This window comes from Thalassophryne amazonica, chromosome 17, assembly GCF_902500255.1.
Source record: "Thalassophryne amazonica chromosome 17, fThaAma1.1, whole genome shotgun sequence".
Lineage (NCBI taxonomy): Eukaryota > Metazoa > Chordata > Actinopteri > Batrachoidiformes > Batrachoididae > Thalassophryne > Thalassophryne amazonica.
In genome coordinates, this window is record NC_047119.1 from 15,244,615 (window position 1) to 15,257,744 (window position 13,130).

Consider the following 13,130-nt stretch of genomic DNA (forward strand, 5'->3'; position numbering starts at 1 on the left):
TATGTATACCCAGTTATGATGAATAGGGGATTATGTGTGATTAAATGTGATTGTGGCTGTTCAACATAAACTGTTAGTAGTGGAGCAGATAAGTTTGATTTTTGAGCAGAATTGTTCACTTGGTGATACCAGCATCAGATTTGCCATGAATGTTCTTCATAAATCAGTGTTTGAAAAAAAAACAAAAATGCGGGTTACTTGAAAATCCAATAGGGCGGCCAGGTAGGGGTCAAAGAATAATTATACAGGGGTCAAAATGTAAAAATGCTCCAATCATATTGAAAGCTATACCACATTATGTGTCTGGTCACAAAGATTCCAAAAAAGGTATAGTTTGGACTATCTGTGACTGAATATTATGAAGTTATGGGGTTAAAACAAGAAGAATGGAAAAGGTCAGTTTCAGTTTGTACAGGGGTCAAAAGTTAAAGTTGTTCCAATCTTTGTAAAATGTGATGCAAATTATTGGTTGAGTTAATAGGGTTTTAAAAAGGAATAGTTTGCACCATGTATGTGTCATGCTCAGTTGTCACATTACAGGGTAACATCTGTCACATGCCATAGAATCCAATGTACGTCGACATTGTTTGAGATGTACTTTGCAAACCAAGCATTCAGCACAGTCAAAACGATTCCATTTATTTACCCTATTAGCTCAACCAATAATTTGCACCACCTTTTACCAAAATTGGAGCAACTTTAACTTTTGACTCCTGTACAAACTGAAATTGACCTTTGTCACCATTCTTGCTGTTTTTATCCCATAACTCCATAGCATTCAGTCATAGATAGTCCAAACTACACCTTTTTGGATTTTTTGTGATCAGACACATAATGTGGTATAGCTTTCAATATGATTGGAGCATTTTTAAATTTTGACCCCTGTGTAATTCTTCATTGAGCCATACCTGGCCGCCATATTGGATTTTCAAGTGGCCCAAGCTTTTTTCTCAAACACTGATTTATGAAGAACATTCATGCCAAATCTGATTTTTTGTATCACCAAGTGAAAGATTGTTTCCGTTATCTGCTGCACTATAGTCCGAGGGCCCGACATACACATTTCAGTTGTCAGACGTTTAGCGCGTCACTGATTTATTTTGAAATCTCAAAGCCAAAACAGGAAATCGGACGTTCATGGGGCAGCCTTTGACAGGAATTTCTGAGGGAGATGCGGGAGGTAGGCCTGGATGGAAGAAATATCCATGCAAAGTATTTTAGAATTAGAGTCAAGTTGAAAGGGAAGACGTTGGTTTTTTTTTATTATTATTATTATTCCGAGTGGAAAATGGGCTGTTACGATATGACGCATTACTGGAATAGTCCTGAAGATGGCAGCAATGCAACAGTTTGGACGCTGGCTGCCGATATACCCCAGAGAAGAAGAAGAAGAAGAAGAAGAAGAAGGGAATGTTTATTTTTCGGTGTAGCGTTTTACTCAAATTAACATGGAGCTTGATGTTAAACAGCTGAAGAAATGAGTTCCGTCGGGTTCTGTGCAAAAGAGTTTCGCTGCACTTCTTGATATGAAGTCTAAGGTAGTAAGTAATTAGTTTATATGTTGTTTTTGTTGTTAGAACCTTCCTGTGAGCCTGTGTCTGTCCTCACAGAGGCTCCCGTGGCTTTGCTTGCTCAGTCTGAGTCTTTGTGTCGTGCTTTGGTTGGGTCACGTGATCACGGGGGACGGGCCGCCGCCTCCTGAGCTGAAGAGTTCCGGGCTCAGAGGGTACCAGAGGATCAGCTCTGGTACCACCAACCAGGTGAGAGGTTTCTGCTGCTCACACACATCACACACCCACACCACACCACACCACGTGGGTTTAAAATCCAGAGATTCCACATTTTTCTCCATAAAAATCCCCTGTGGTGACATGTAGGAAGAAGAGGGACTGATCACTGAGTCTCATAAAGCTTCTGAACAAGAAGAAAAACATTATTTTGAAAAGTACAGGAAATAGTAAAAGTTATCATAGATAAGCACAGAGCAGCCCATATATTCCCTCTGATGTAGGTCAGTGTCACAAAACATAACTTACATCCTCTCACACTAGCTGATTAAAGGGTTAGGATAAAGGTTGAGAGAACTAGTACACTGACACAAATTGAAAAATGGGAATAAACCTGTGATCTGGCTGATAGTCAACTACATATACATTTGGACAATGACCTTTTTTTTTTTTAGCTCTGGTCAAATCAAAATCAAATCAAATTTATTAATTTTTATGGTGCCAACTCATGATGAGATCGCCTCAAGGCGCTTTGCGCAACACAATACCGAAAACAGAAAAAAATGTACGGTAATAAAAAAAAACTGAAAACAATAAATAGACAAAACCATAAAAGAGCACAAGAATAAAAACACATAACACAATAAAACTAATGATAAACAAGGAAAACAAATGGGTTTTTAGTCTCAATTTAAAAGTCTCCACGTTATCCAACTGCCGTATGTGTGCTGGGAGATCATTCCATAGAGCTGGGGCACAGTATGAGAAAGCTCTGTGACCAGCAGACTTTTTATTCACCCTGGGAGCACATAAAAGTCCTGCACCCTGTGAGTGCAGGGCCCGAGCTGGTATGTAGGGCTTGACCAGGTCAGCCAGATAGGGAGGTGCAAGTCCATGAACAATTTTAAAGGTCAATAACAGAACCTTAATATCCCATCTTGTAGTGACAGGAAGGCAGTGAAGGAATCCCAAAATGGGCGTAATATGGTGAAACTTTCTGCCTTGAGTCAAAAGTCTGGCAGCAGCATTTTGAACCAGTTGAAGACCCCTAATGTTGGACTGCGGCAAACCAGAAAATAGAATATTACAGTTGTCCAGTCATGAAGAAACAAATGCATGTATCAAAGTCTCAGCATCAGTCATAGACAGGATGGGAGGAATCTTTGCTACATTTCGCAAATGGAAGAAAGCAGTCCTCGTAATGTCTCTAATGTGGTCATTGCCACAGTGGAGTTGACATGAAACAATAAAGATGTGCTTGTATTGCAGATGGGTGCTTCCCAACCTTTTTTCTTGGAGCCCCCACCACTTGTATTTGAAAAGCCTTTGGCTGAGAGTGTAACGCGTGCACCCCATGCTGTAGTATGCCATTTTCACTATCCCCAGATTCGAATCCTGGTCTGGATGCCCTTTGCTGCATGTCCCTCTCCACATATTTCATTGTCTCTATAATGACTGGCGCATAGTAGTCTTTGCTGCTTTGCTTAGCGGCGGCCTCTGTGTGAGGCTAGCCTTTGAGAATAAAGCCTGGGTCCCACTGAATAATGAAGGAGGAGCCACGCATGGGTATGTCAGTGATTATTTGAAGAATGACCAACGTTTTCATCTATCACGTATCCGCTATGAAGGTGCCTCTATGTGCCTCTCTGTACCCCGCATGTGCCACGACTGACTGGTCATTAGAGCCTTGAATGGCTCACATCAGCCACACTAAGCCATGTAGTGCCATGACAACGCCATGTTGGTGCACGTTTAGGCATGGGTTTGGTCCAAACCTCCAGCCCTCCCACACCCGGTCCCTTTAAAGTGTGGGTTTTCAATTCACAGATTCACAGCAGCATTTAAAGGTTTCCCATTTTTTTAAACGCAGTCCAAAAATAGACACTCCAGCACAGTTCTGCGGTTGTGCGCTGTGCGACAGGCTGCTGTCCACCTGTAATGCTACAAAATAATTATTTTATATAGAGTCCAGTGCACAGAGCAGGTGGAATTGTGCACGCAAGAGGAGAGCCGCTCCAAAAATAGCCTCTCAGGTCCTGCGTAGGTGCCAGGCGCACGGATAATGGGCTTTTAGCAGCCTTGTAAGCACCACGCAAATGCCTCTAAGCCGTCGCAGTAACTCGTACACAAACTGCACCACGCTGTTGTTGCTAAATTTTGACCTTCTTGAAATTAGCACCACGCTCAGAGAGGAGCCTTGTTAACTGAAGATAATGCTTCTAAGAGCCACTCAGAGCCATGAAACTCCCACGATAGTTGAAGAAACCCTCTCATAGCAAAGAAAACATGCTGCGTGGCTCCTCCTTCATCCTTCATTATTCAGTGGGACCCAGGCTTAATGGGTTTCAGAGCAATGCGTGGGACTTTGGGCGGCTGGTGTGAAAGGCCCGTTACTTTTCTACTGGCGCCTTGTAGGTTTTTGTGTAGTCTTTATTTTTCAATTGTGCAAAAGTCAGCGGCTCCATGGTGGCTTATAGTTGGCTTAGTGCAAGAAGGTCCTGTGTGCAAAAGTCAGTGTGCATGCATAGACACACACAAAAACCCTGTCTGGTTTACATGTTGTGCTTTTCATACAGGAGACATGTTTATGTGTCACTTAGAAGGATCACCATCAGTGTACAAAGTCATAAATACCTCCTGTGCACAAAAAAGTCTATCACAAATTCTTTCCTTTTTTTTTTTCTTCTGTTTAACAGTTCCTGGACTTGCGTTGCAGCCACTGTGCCTTGGTGTCCAGCTCAGGTCAGATGCTGGAAGCTGGTGCAGGAGAGGAGATTGACAAAACTGGATGTGTGATTCGGATGAACAATGCACCCACTGGGGGGTATGAGAATGATGTAGGAAGCCGCACCAGTGTCCGTGTTGTGTCCCACACCACCGTCCCCCTGTTACTAAAAAATGAGCATGCTTATTTCCAGCAATCAGCAGACACAGCATATGTCTTCTGGGGTCCGGAAAGGACCATGAGGCAAGACGGGAAGGGACACATTTTCAATATTCTCCTGAAATTAGCGAGAAAATATCCGCATGCGAGACTCTACGCTGTGACCAGACAGAAGATTCAGTACTGTGATCGCGTGTTTCAAAATGAAACTGGGAAAAACAGGTAATGTGTGATGTTAGACAAGAATGGTAAAATGTGCGTTTTCCTCCCTAATATTTCAGTTTTTGATGTCTCTCACTTAGAATGAAGACGGGGGCATTTCTCAGCACCGGATTCTTCACTGTGATTCTTGCTATAGATCTGTGTGACAGCATCCACATTTATGGGATGATCGATGATGAATACTGCAGGTGAGATTTCTCTCTTCAAACTTTGATCGTAAATAATCGTAATCCACATTTGACGCTTTCTTTGTCCCTGCAGCCAAGCCAATCACAGCGCTGTTCCTTACCACTACTATGAGCCGGGCAAGGTTGATGAGTGTAGAATGTACAAGTTCCATGAGCGTGCACGCTACGGGGGCCACCGCTTCATCACTGAGAAGGCCATCTATGCCAAATGGGCAACTCGCCACAAGATTGAGTTTAAGTACCCTTCATGGAGAAACTATCATCTTGAGGTAGTTCCTTGAACTTTTTGGTGGCACTGTTCACATTTGTTTGCTACTGGTTTTCTTGACGTTTGTTGTTGCCAGAGCACTTTATAAAAAAAGCTGTGTTCAAAAAATTTGAAATGGTTCAGTGTAAAACAACAACAAAAAGATGTTTCTGTGTCAAAGTCAACCAATTTTGCTGTCATTTAGGAAGGAAGGGAGTGGTTGCATATTTTGGAGTTGAAACTTTGGCATGAATTACAACTTTCAGCATAATTAATTGCAATCTGCAGATTTGTGCAGATCCCCCACTCCAAATCAGTGCAGTAGATAAGTGAGTATTTACAGAGGAATCCTTCAAATGGTGATGCAAGCACCAAATTTGGCACAAATACTCCTTAGACATTATTCCTTGGCATTCGGTTCATCCCGTAGCACCAGTTCTGCTTAAATTGGCTGTCTAAGCAGCTCGCATTCCACGCCCAGCTCCAAGCCAGCAAGCCAGGCTTCTTAAAGTTTGACAAGAGGTTGAGATAGTTTCTGCCAAGGCCTCTAAGCATTCGCTTTACCAGATAAAACTGCGAGCGGTGAATACCAGCTATCCTGAGGGAACCAGCTACTAGGTGGTTCGATTAGTCTTTCGTCCCTATACCCAGGTCGGACGACCGATTTGCACATTAGGACCGCTGCCCGCCTCCACCAGAGTTTCCTCTGGGTTCGCCCTGCCCAGGCATAGTTCACCATCTTTCAGGTCCTATCACACGCGCTCATGCTCCACCTCTCCGACAGCACGGGTGAGACGGGCCGGTGGTGCGCCCAGTGTGTTCTGCAAAATGTCCCCATGCCACCAAGCTTCCAGCCTCATCCGTTTAGCTAGACCATGCTCATAAAAACTCCCAATTTGACTGATTTTCCACTCAGGCTTTACTGTAATTTTCAGGTGTATTCTGTTCAGTGTTTTGCTTTATGCCTAATCACTGTAGTTTACTATGCAGTGTACTTCTTTATACGTTAAAGATGAATGATTGTGCATTCTACTTTTAATTAGTTCTGGTAGCAGTCAGTATATAGTACAGCAGATAACAGAATGTTTACAGTGGAATCGTTCAAATGGTGAAACAAGCACCAAATTTGGCACAAATACTCCTTAAACATTAGTCTTTTGAAAAAACCCACTTGCCACTTGAATTTTCAAAAGGCAGCCATGTACGGGTCAATTGAGGATTTACACAGGGGTCAAAAATTCAAAATCTTCTCATCATATTGAAACCTATACCACGTTATTTGTCTGATCATAACGATTCCAAAAAAGTATAGTTTTGGCTATCTACGAATGAATGTTCTGGAGTTATGGGGTAAAACAGCAAGAATGGTGACAAAGGTCAGTTTCAGTTTGTGCAGGGGTCAAAAGTTAGTTACTCCATTTTTGGTAAAAAAAAAAAAAGTGGTGCAAATTATTGGTTGAGCTAATAGGATTATTAAATGGAATAGTTCTGACTGTGTTGAATGCTTGGTCTCCACAGTAAAGGTCAAACAATATTGACGTCCATTGGATTCTACGACATGTGACATATGTTACCCCATAACATGATAACTATGGATGGCGCATGGTGCAAACTATTCCTTTTTGAAACCCTGTTCACTCAACTAATAATTTGCACCACCTTTTACCAAACTTGGAGTAACTTTATCTTTTGACCCCTGTACAAACTGAAACTCACCTTTGTCACCATTCTTGCTGTTTTTACCCCATAACTCCATAACATTCATTTGTAGATAGCCCAAACTATACCATTTTGGAATCGTTATGATCAGACAAATAACGTGGTATAGGTTTCAATATGATGAGAGCATTTTCAGTTTTAGAACACTGTGTAAATCCTCAATTGACCCCTACCTAGCTGCCTTTTGAAAATTCAAGTGGCAAGTGGGTTTTTTAAAAAGACTGATGTTTAAGGAGTATTTATGCCAAATTTGGTGCTTGTTTCACCATTTGAATGATTGCTTCAGTTATCTGCTGCACTAGTAGCCAGAAACTCCAAAAAGTCTTACATCAAATGCAAAATTGGTCAAGTAACTTTGGATTGGGTACATTTTATTCTGTATTACAGTATTTTTAAAAAAATCTTTCCTGTGTTTTTATTGTGCATGTTTAGATTAGTTTGCTTTTATACACCCAGCTGCAATATTTAAAGGTGTGAAATAGGTTTGGTCAGAAGGTGTTTCCATAGTGAGTTGACTGTCATTCAACCCCTCACACAGTTTGTACCTCGTAGGTGCGGATTCAGTACGTATAATGGTGTTATATCTGACTTTTACATTATGTCACCTCAGAAGACAAACTGCCATCATGATCAAACTGTGTTCCAATGGTACTTCAAAAAGGTTTGTGATCAAGAACTCATCTCACTAATCGTTGCGTGCTGTCTGTGTGTGATTGCTGCCTCAACTGAGCATAGCAATTGGAGGTTTGAATGAAAATGTTCAGAGCCAGGAAAATAAGTGCTTTTAAAAAAAAAAAAAAACTTTTTCTTGCATGGACTTTGAGAACTGATTTACGGTAATTTGGGGGTGCTGAATCTGAATCTGGGCTCAGATTCTCTCTATCACATCACTTTTTTTTTTCCTTTTTTTTGCAATCTGCATGTTCCTTATTGATGGATTATGCAAAAGTTGCTCATTCACTTACAAGTTTGACGCTGCTAATCATGGACAAAAGCAGCTTCAAAAGCATAGTTTTTAAACCAGGTTTGCAAAATGTGAACAAAAAGCCGTAATATCGTTTATGGCCCAAATAGTGCAGCAAATAACAAACAATACTTCACATGGTGATACAAGCACCAAATCCAGCGCAAATTCTCCTTAGACATTGCTCTTTTGAAAAAACGACGGGCCACTTGAATGTTCAATAGGCGGCCACGTAGTGGCCAATTAAACAGTTTCACAGTTAAAATATAAAAATGCCTCAATCATGTTGAAACCTATACCACATTATTTGTCTGATCATAAAGATTCCAAAAAGGTATTGTTTGGACTATCTATGACTGAATGTTACGGGGTAAAATCCTTAAGAATGGTGACAAAGGTCAATTTCAGTTTGTACAGGGGTCAAAAGTTAAAGTTGCTCCAATTTTAGTTAAAAAAAAAAAAGTGATGCATTGGAATAATAAATGGAATAGTTTTGACTGTATTGAATGCTTGGCCTCTAAAGGTCAAATAATGTTGACGTCCATTGAATTCTATGACATGTGACATATGTTACCCTGTAAGTGATAACTAAGCATGATACATGGTGCAAACTATTCCTTTTTGAAACCCTATTAACTCATCCAATAATTTGCATTACCTTTGAACAAAATTGGAGCAACTGTAACTTTTGACCCCTGTACAAACTGAAGCTGAACTTTGTCACCATTCTTGTTGTTTTTACCCCATAACTCTATAGAATTCAGTCATAGATAGTCCAAACTATACCTGTTTGGAATCTTTACAATTAGACAAATAATGTGGTATAATTTTCAATATGACTGGAGCATTTTTATATTTTGACCCCCTTGTAATTCTTCTATTGAAAATTCAAGTGGCCTGTCGGTTTTTTAAGAGTAATATCTAAGGTGTATTTTGGTGCTTGTATCACCATTTGCAGAATTCTTCTGTAAATATTCTGTTATCTGCTGCACTAGAAGAGGTGTGTGAGACTGCAGCTTTTGCTTCAATACTTGATAGCTGTTTCCAGACAAAGTAGTAAGGTTAAGAAATGTTATTTTTAAACACACTTGACTGTAACAGCGTTCCATATATGGGTGCTTAAAAGCAACAATTTTTTTAAACTTTCGGCAAAAAAAAAAAAAAAAAAAAAATGTTTTAAAAAATTGTGACGTGATTGGCAAAAACTAACACCAGATTTGGATTCAGCGCCCCCAAATTACCCAAAATCTGTTGAAAAACTCCATGCAAGGAAAATCGTGTTGACCGGTGTCATCCATGTGAGAATTCTGCACATTTGGCATCTAAATGAGACATGTCTCGGTATTGTGCTTTACGTTTGAATGTAACTGTCACATAAAGTGAGTTATTACGTTTTCGGGCCAAGTGGGGCATCAGCTTTAAAAGCCATTTAGTCTTTTATGCTGCTTTATTGATGATTTTAAGTGGGAATGCTGCCTTCAGTTGTATAATGCTTATTTTGTGACTAATTCCAAAGAGTATTATATTAATTGCACTGAGCAAACTGCTGTTACATGTTTTACTGTTATTTCTATCACAAATGTGACTTTGTTTTACTGACTGCATGAAATATGTCTTGAATTGATCTTAAATGTATTGTGTTTTGATACTTCATTATCTAATCATGCCTGACAAAGTCAAAGCAGATTTCTGTTGAATGTGAACTTGCATATGAGTCGCCAAAGGTCCAAGTCTAAAAATGGGTGCCAAGCTAAATAAATGCTGACACACTGTGTTTTTCTGAATCAAAGTGTGTTAAAGTTGGTTATAATTTGTCTATGCATTTATGTGCTTGTCCAACAACACATGTGCACCAAGTCATACTATACAGAATGTGTCTCTTATACAGTATTTGTGTAAAAAAACAAACAAAAAAAAACACATGCCAGGGGTTAATACAGTTAATACAGGTGCGGGGCCTTAGAGGCTCCTGGTGAAGCATGATCATGTTTAAATTTGAACTTTTTTAAGATGCACGCCTTTAGGATGTCTATATGTGGTTAAAAAATCCTGTACATCTACCGTATTCATCATGTTGCACAAGTGCAACTATATGCAATAAATGTTGCAGTGAAAAATAGACCCTGCAGTGAGAGCACACCCAAATGGTGTTCAATCAACTCTGTCAAAAGCTCACAATCTAATTGGAAAAAGAAACAAAAGCTCACAACTTTGTCAAAGGTAATTTTTTTTTTTTTTTTCAAAGAGAGAGCAAGAACACATGCGCCTGATTGCATAATTCAAAAATAGAACGTGATGCTAAAATATCCTCGGCCATATGAGCATAAAAATGGAAAATGAATGTGACCTTTTGACCGCTTAAAGTAGGTTAACATTAGCCATCTTTGAACTTGTCCAAGGTCTGTATCCCAAGAATGTTCCCTGTGAATTTGAAGACCCTGGCAGTAATATGATTGGACTTATGTTGATCACAGACAGACGGATGGAGGCAAAGTCTCGATGGCCATATGTTGGCCTTGGGCAATAACAAGACAGTATACCTTTGATGTGTTGGTATTTTTTCATACCTGTAACACCAACAAAGGCCACTACCCCAGCGGCTGCAAGTGGAGGTGTTCAGCAGCTCATGACTGGAGCTACTCACAACTGAGCAGTTCTTAGCCAGATCTGCAATGTTGAATTTGAATTGAGCAGTTTCCTAAGCAGACCTGCTCAAGATTGCATGAGGTGTACCTTCTCTGGGGGTATTGAGTGTGTTTACAACCCCTGGCAAAAATTATGGAATCACCGGCCTCGGAGGATGTTCATTCAGTTGTTTAATTTTGTAGAAAAAAAGCAGATCACCTACATGACACAAAACTAAAGTAATTTCAAATGGCAACTTTCTGGCTTTAAGAAACACTATAAGAAATCAAGAAAAAAAGATTGTGGCAGTCAGTAACGGTTACTTTTTTAGACCAAGCAGAGGAAAAAAATATGGAATCACTCAATTCTGAGGAAAAAATTATGGAATCACCCTGTAAATTTTCATCCCCAAAACTAACACCTGCATCAAATCACATCTGCTTGTTAGTCTGCATCTAAAAAGGAGTGATCACACCTTGGAGAGCTGTTGCACCAAGTGGACTGACATGAATCATGGCTCCAACACGAGAGATGTCAGTTGAAACAAAGGAGAGGATTATCAAACTCTTAAAAGAGGGTAAATCATCACGCAATGTTGCAAAAGATGTTGGTTCACAGTCAGCTGTGTCTAAACTCTGGACCAAATACAAACAACATGGGAAGGTTGTTAAAGGCAAACATACTGGTAGACCAAGGAAGACATCAAAGCGTCAAGACAGAAAACTTAAAGCAATATGTCTCAAAAATCAAAAATGCACAACAAAACAAATGAGGAACGAATGGGAGGAAACTGGAGTCAACGTCTGTGACTGAACTGTAAGAAACCGCCTAAGGGAAATGGGATTTACCTACAGAAAAGCTAAACGAAAGCCATCATTAACACCTAAACAGAAAAAAACAAGGTTACAATGGGCTAAAGAAAAGCAATCGTGGACTGTGGATGACTGGATGAAAGTCATATTCAGTGATGAATCTCGAATCTGCATTGGGCAAGGTGATGATGCTGGAACTTTTGTTTGGTGCCGTTCCAATGAGATTTATAAAGATGACTGCCTGAAGACAACATGTAAATTTCCACAGTCATTGATGATATGGGGCTGCATGTCAGGTAAAGGCACTGGGGAGATGGCTGTCATTACATCATCAATAAATGCACAAGTTTACGTTGATATTTTGGACACTTTTCTGATGTTTAAGGATGATGAAATCATTTTTCAAGATGATAATGCATCTTGCCATAGAGCAAAAACTGTGAAAACATTCCTTGCAAAAAGACACATAGGGTCAATTTCAACGAGCAGATGTGATTTGATGCAGGTCTTAGTTTTGGGGATGGAAATTTACAGGGTGATTCCATAATTTATTCCTCAGAATTGAGTGAGTCCATATTTTTTTTCCCTCTGCTTGGTCTAAAAAAGTAACCGTTACTGACTGCCACAATCTTTTTTTTCTTGATTTCTTATAGTGTTTCTTAAAGCCAGAAAGTTGCCATTTGAAATTACTTTAGTTTTGTGTCATGTCTGATCTGCTTTTTTTCTACAAAATTAAACAACAGAATGAACATCCTCCGAGGCCGGTGATTCCATAATTTTTGCCAGGGGTTGTATAACTGAGCCGGTTTTACCCCGATCTGCTCAAATGTGCTGTTAGTGCAGCAGATACTAGAATATTTAGAGGGGAATCCTGCAAATGGTGATAAAAGCATCAAATTCGGCAGAAATACTCCTCAGACACTCCTCTTTTGAAAAAGAAAAAAAAAACCGATAGGTCACGTGAATTTTCAATCTGTGTTCAGGTAGGGGTCAATTGAAGAATTACACAGAGGTCAAAATTAAAAGATGCTCCAATCATGTTGAAAAATATTCCACATTATTTGCCTGATCATAAAAATTCCAAATTCTGTGACTGAATTCTATGGAGTTATGGGATAAAAACAGTAAGAATGGTGACAAAGGTCAGTTTCATTTTGTACAGGGGTCAAAAGTTAAAGTTGCTCCAATTTTGGTAAAAAGTGCTGCAAATTACTAGTTGAGTTAACACAGTTTTAAAAAGGAATAGTTTTGACCATGTATCATCCTTACTTATCACGTTACGGGGTAACATATGTCACATGTCATAGAATCCAATAGACGTAGACCTTGTTTGACCTTTACTTTGGAGACCAAACATTCAACACTGTCAACACTATTCCATTTATTAATCCTATTAGCTCAACCAATAATTTGCATCACTTTTTACTAAAATTGGAGCAACTTTAACTTTTGACCCCTGTACAAACTGAAACTGACCTTTGTCACCATTCTTACTGTCTTTATCCTGTAACTCCATAGAATTCAGTCACAGATAGTCCAAACTATACCTTTTTGGAATCTTTATGATCAGGCAAATAATGTGGAATATTTTTTAATATGATTAGAGCATCTTTTAATTAATCGGTTTTTCAAAAGAGTAGTGTCTAAGGAGTGTTTCTGCCGAATTTGATGCTTTTATCACCATTTGCATGATTGTTTTACTTATCTGCTGCACTATAGCATTATATAAAGGTGACAGGTGA

The 13,130-nt window shown here is 39.6% G+C and overlaps 1 protein-coding gene across 1 annotated transcript; it reads left to right on the forward strand.

Moving 5' to 3' along the window:
- The first annotated feature begins 1,362 nt into the window (after positions 1-1,362).
- Positions 1,363-5,873, forward strand: st6galnac4 (ST6 (alpha-N-acetyl-neuraminyl-2,3-beta-galactosyl-1,3)-N-acetylgalactosaminide alpha-2,6-sialyltransferase 4). Its single transcript, XM_034192761.1, has 5 exons — positions 1,363-1,538; positions 1,611-1,760; positions 4,424-4,833; positions 4,914-5,021; positions 5,095-5,873. Exons 1-5 carry the CDS (start codon positions 1,527-1,529, stop codon positions 5,300-5,302), a joined length of 888 nt encoding a protein of 295 aa, XP_034048652.1. The 5' UTR covers positions 1,363-1,526; the 3' UTR covers positions 5,303-5,873.
- Positions 5,874-13,130: the final 7,257 nt, after the last annotated feature.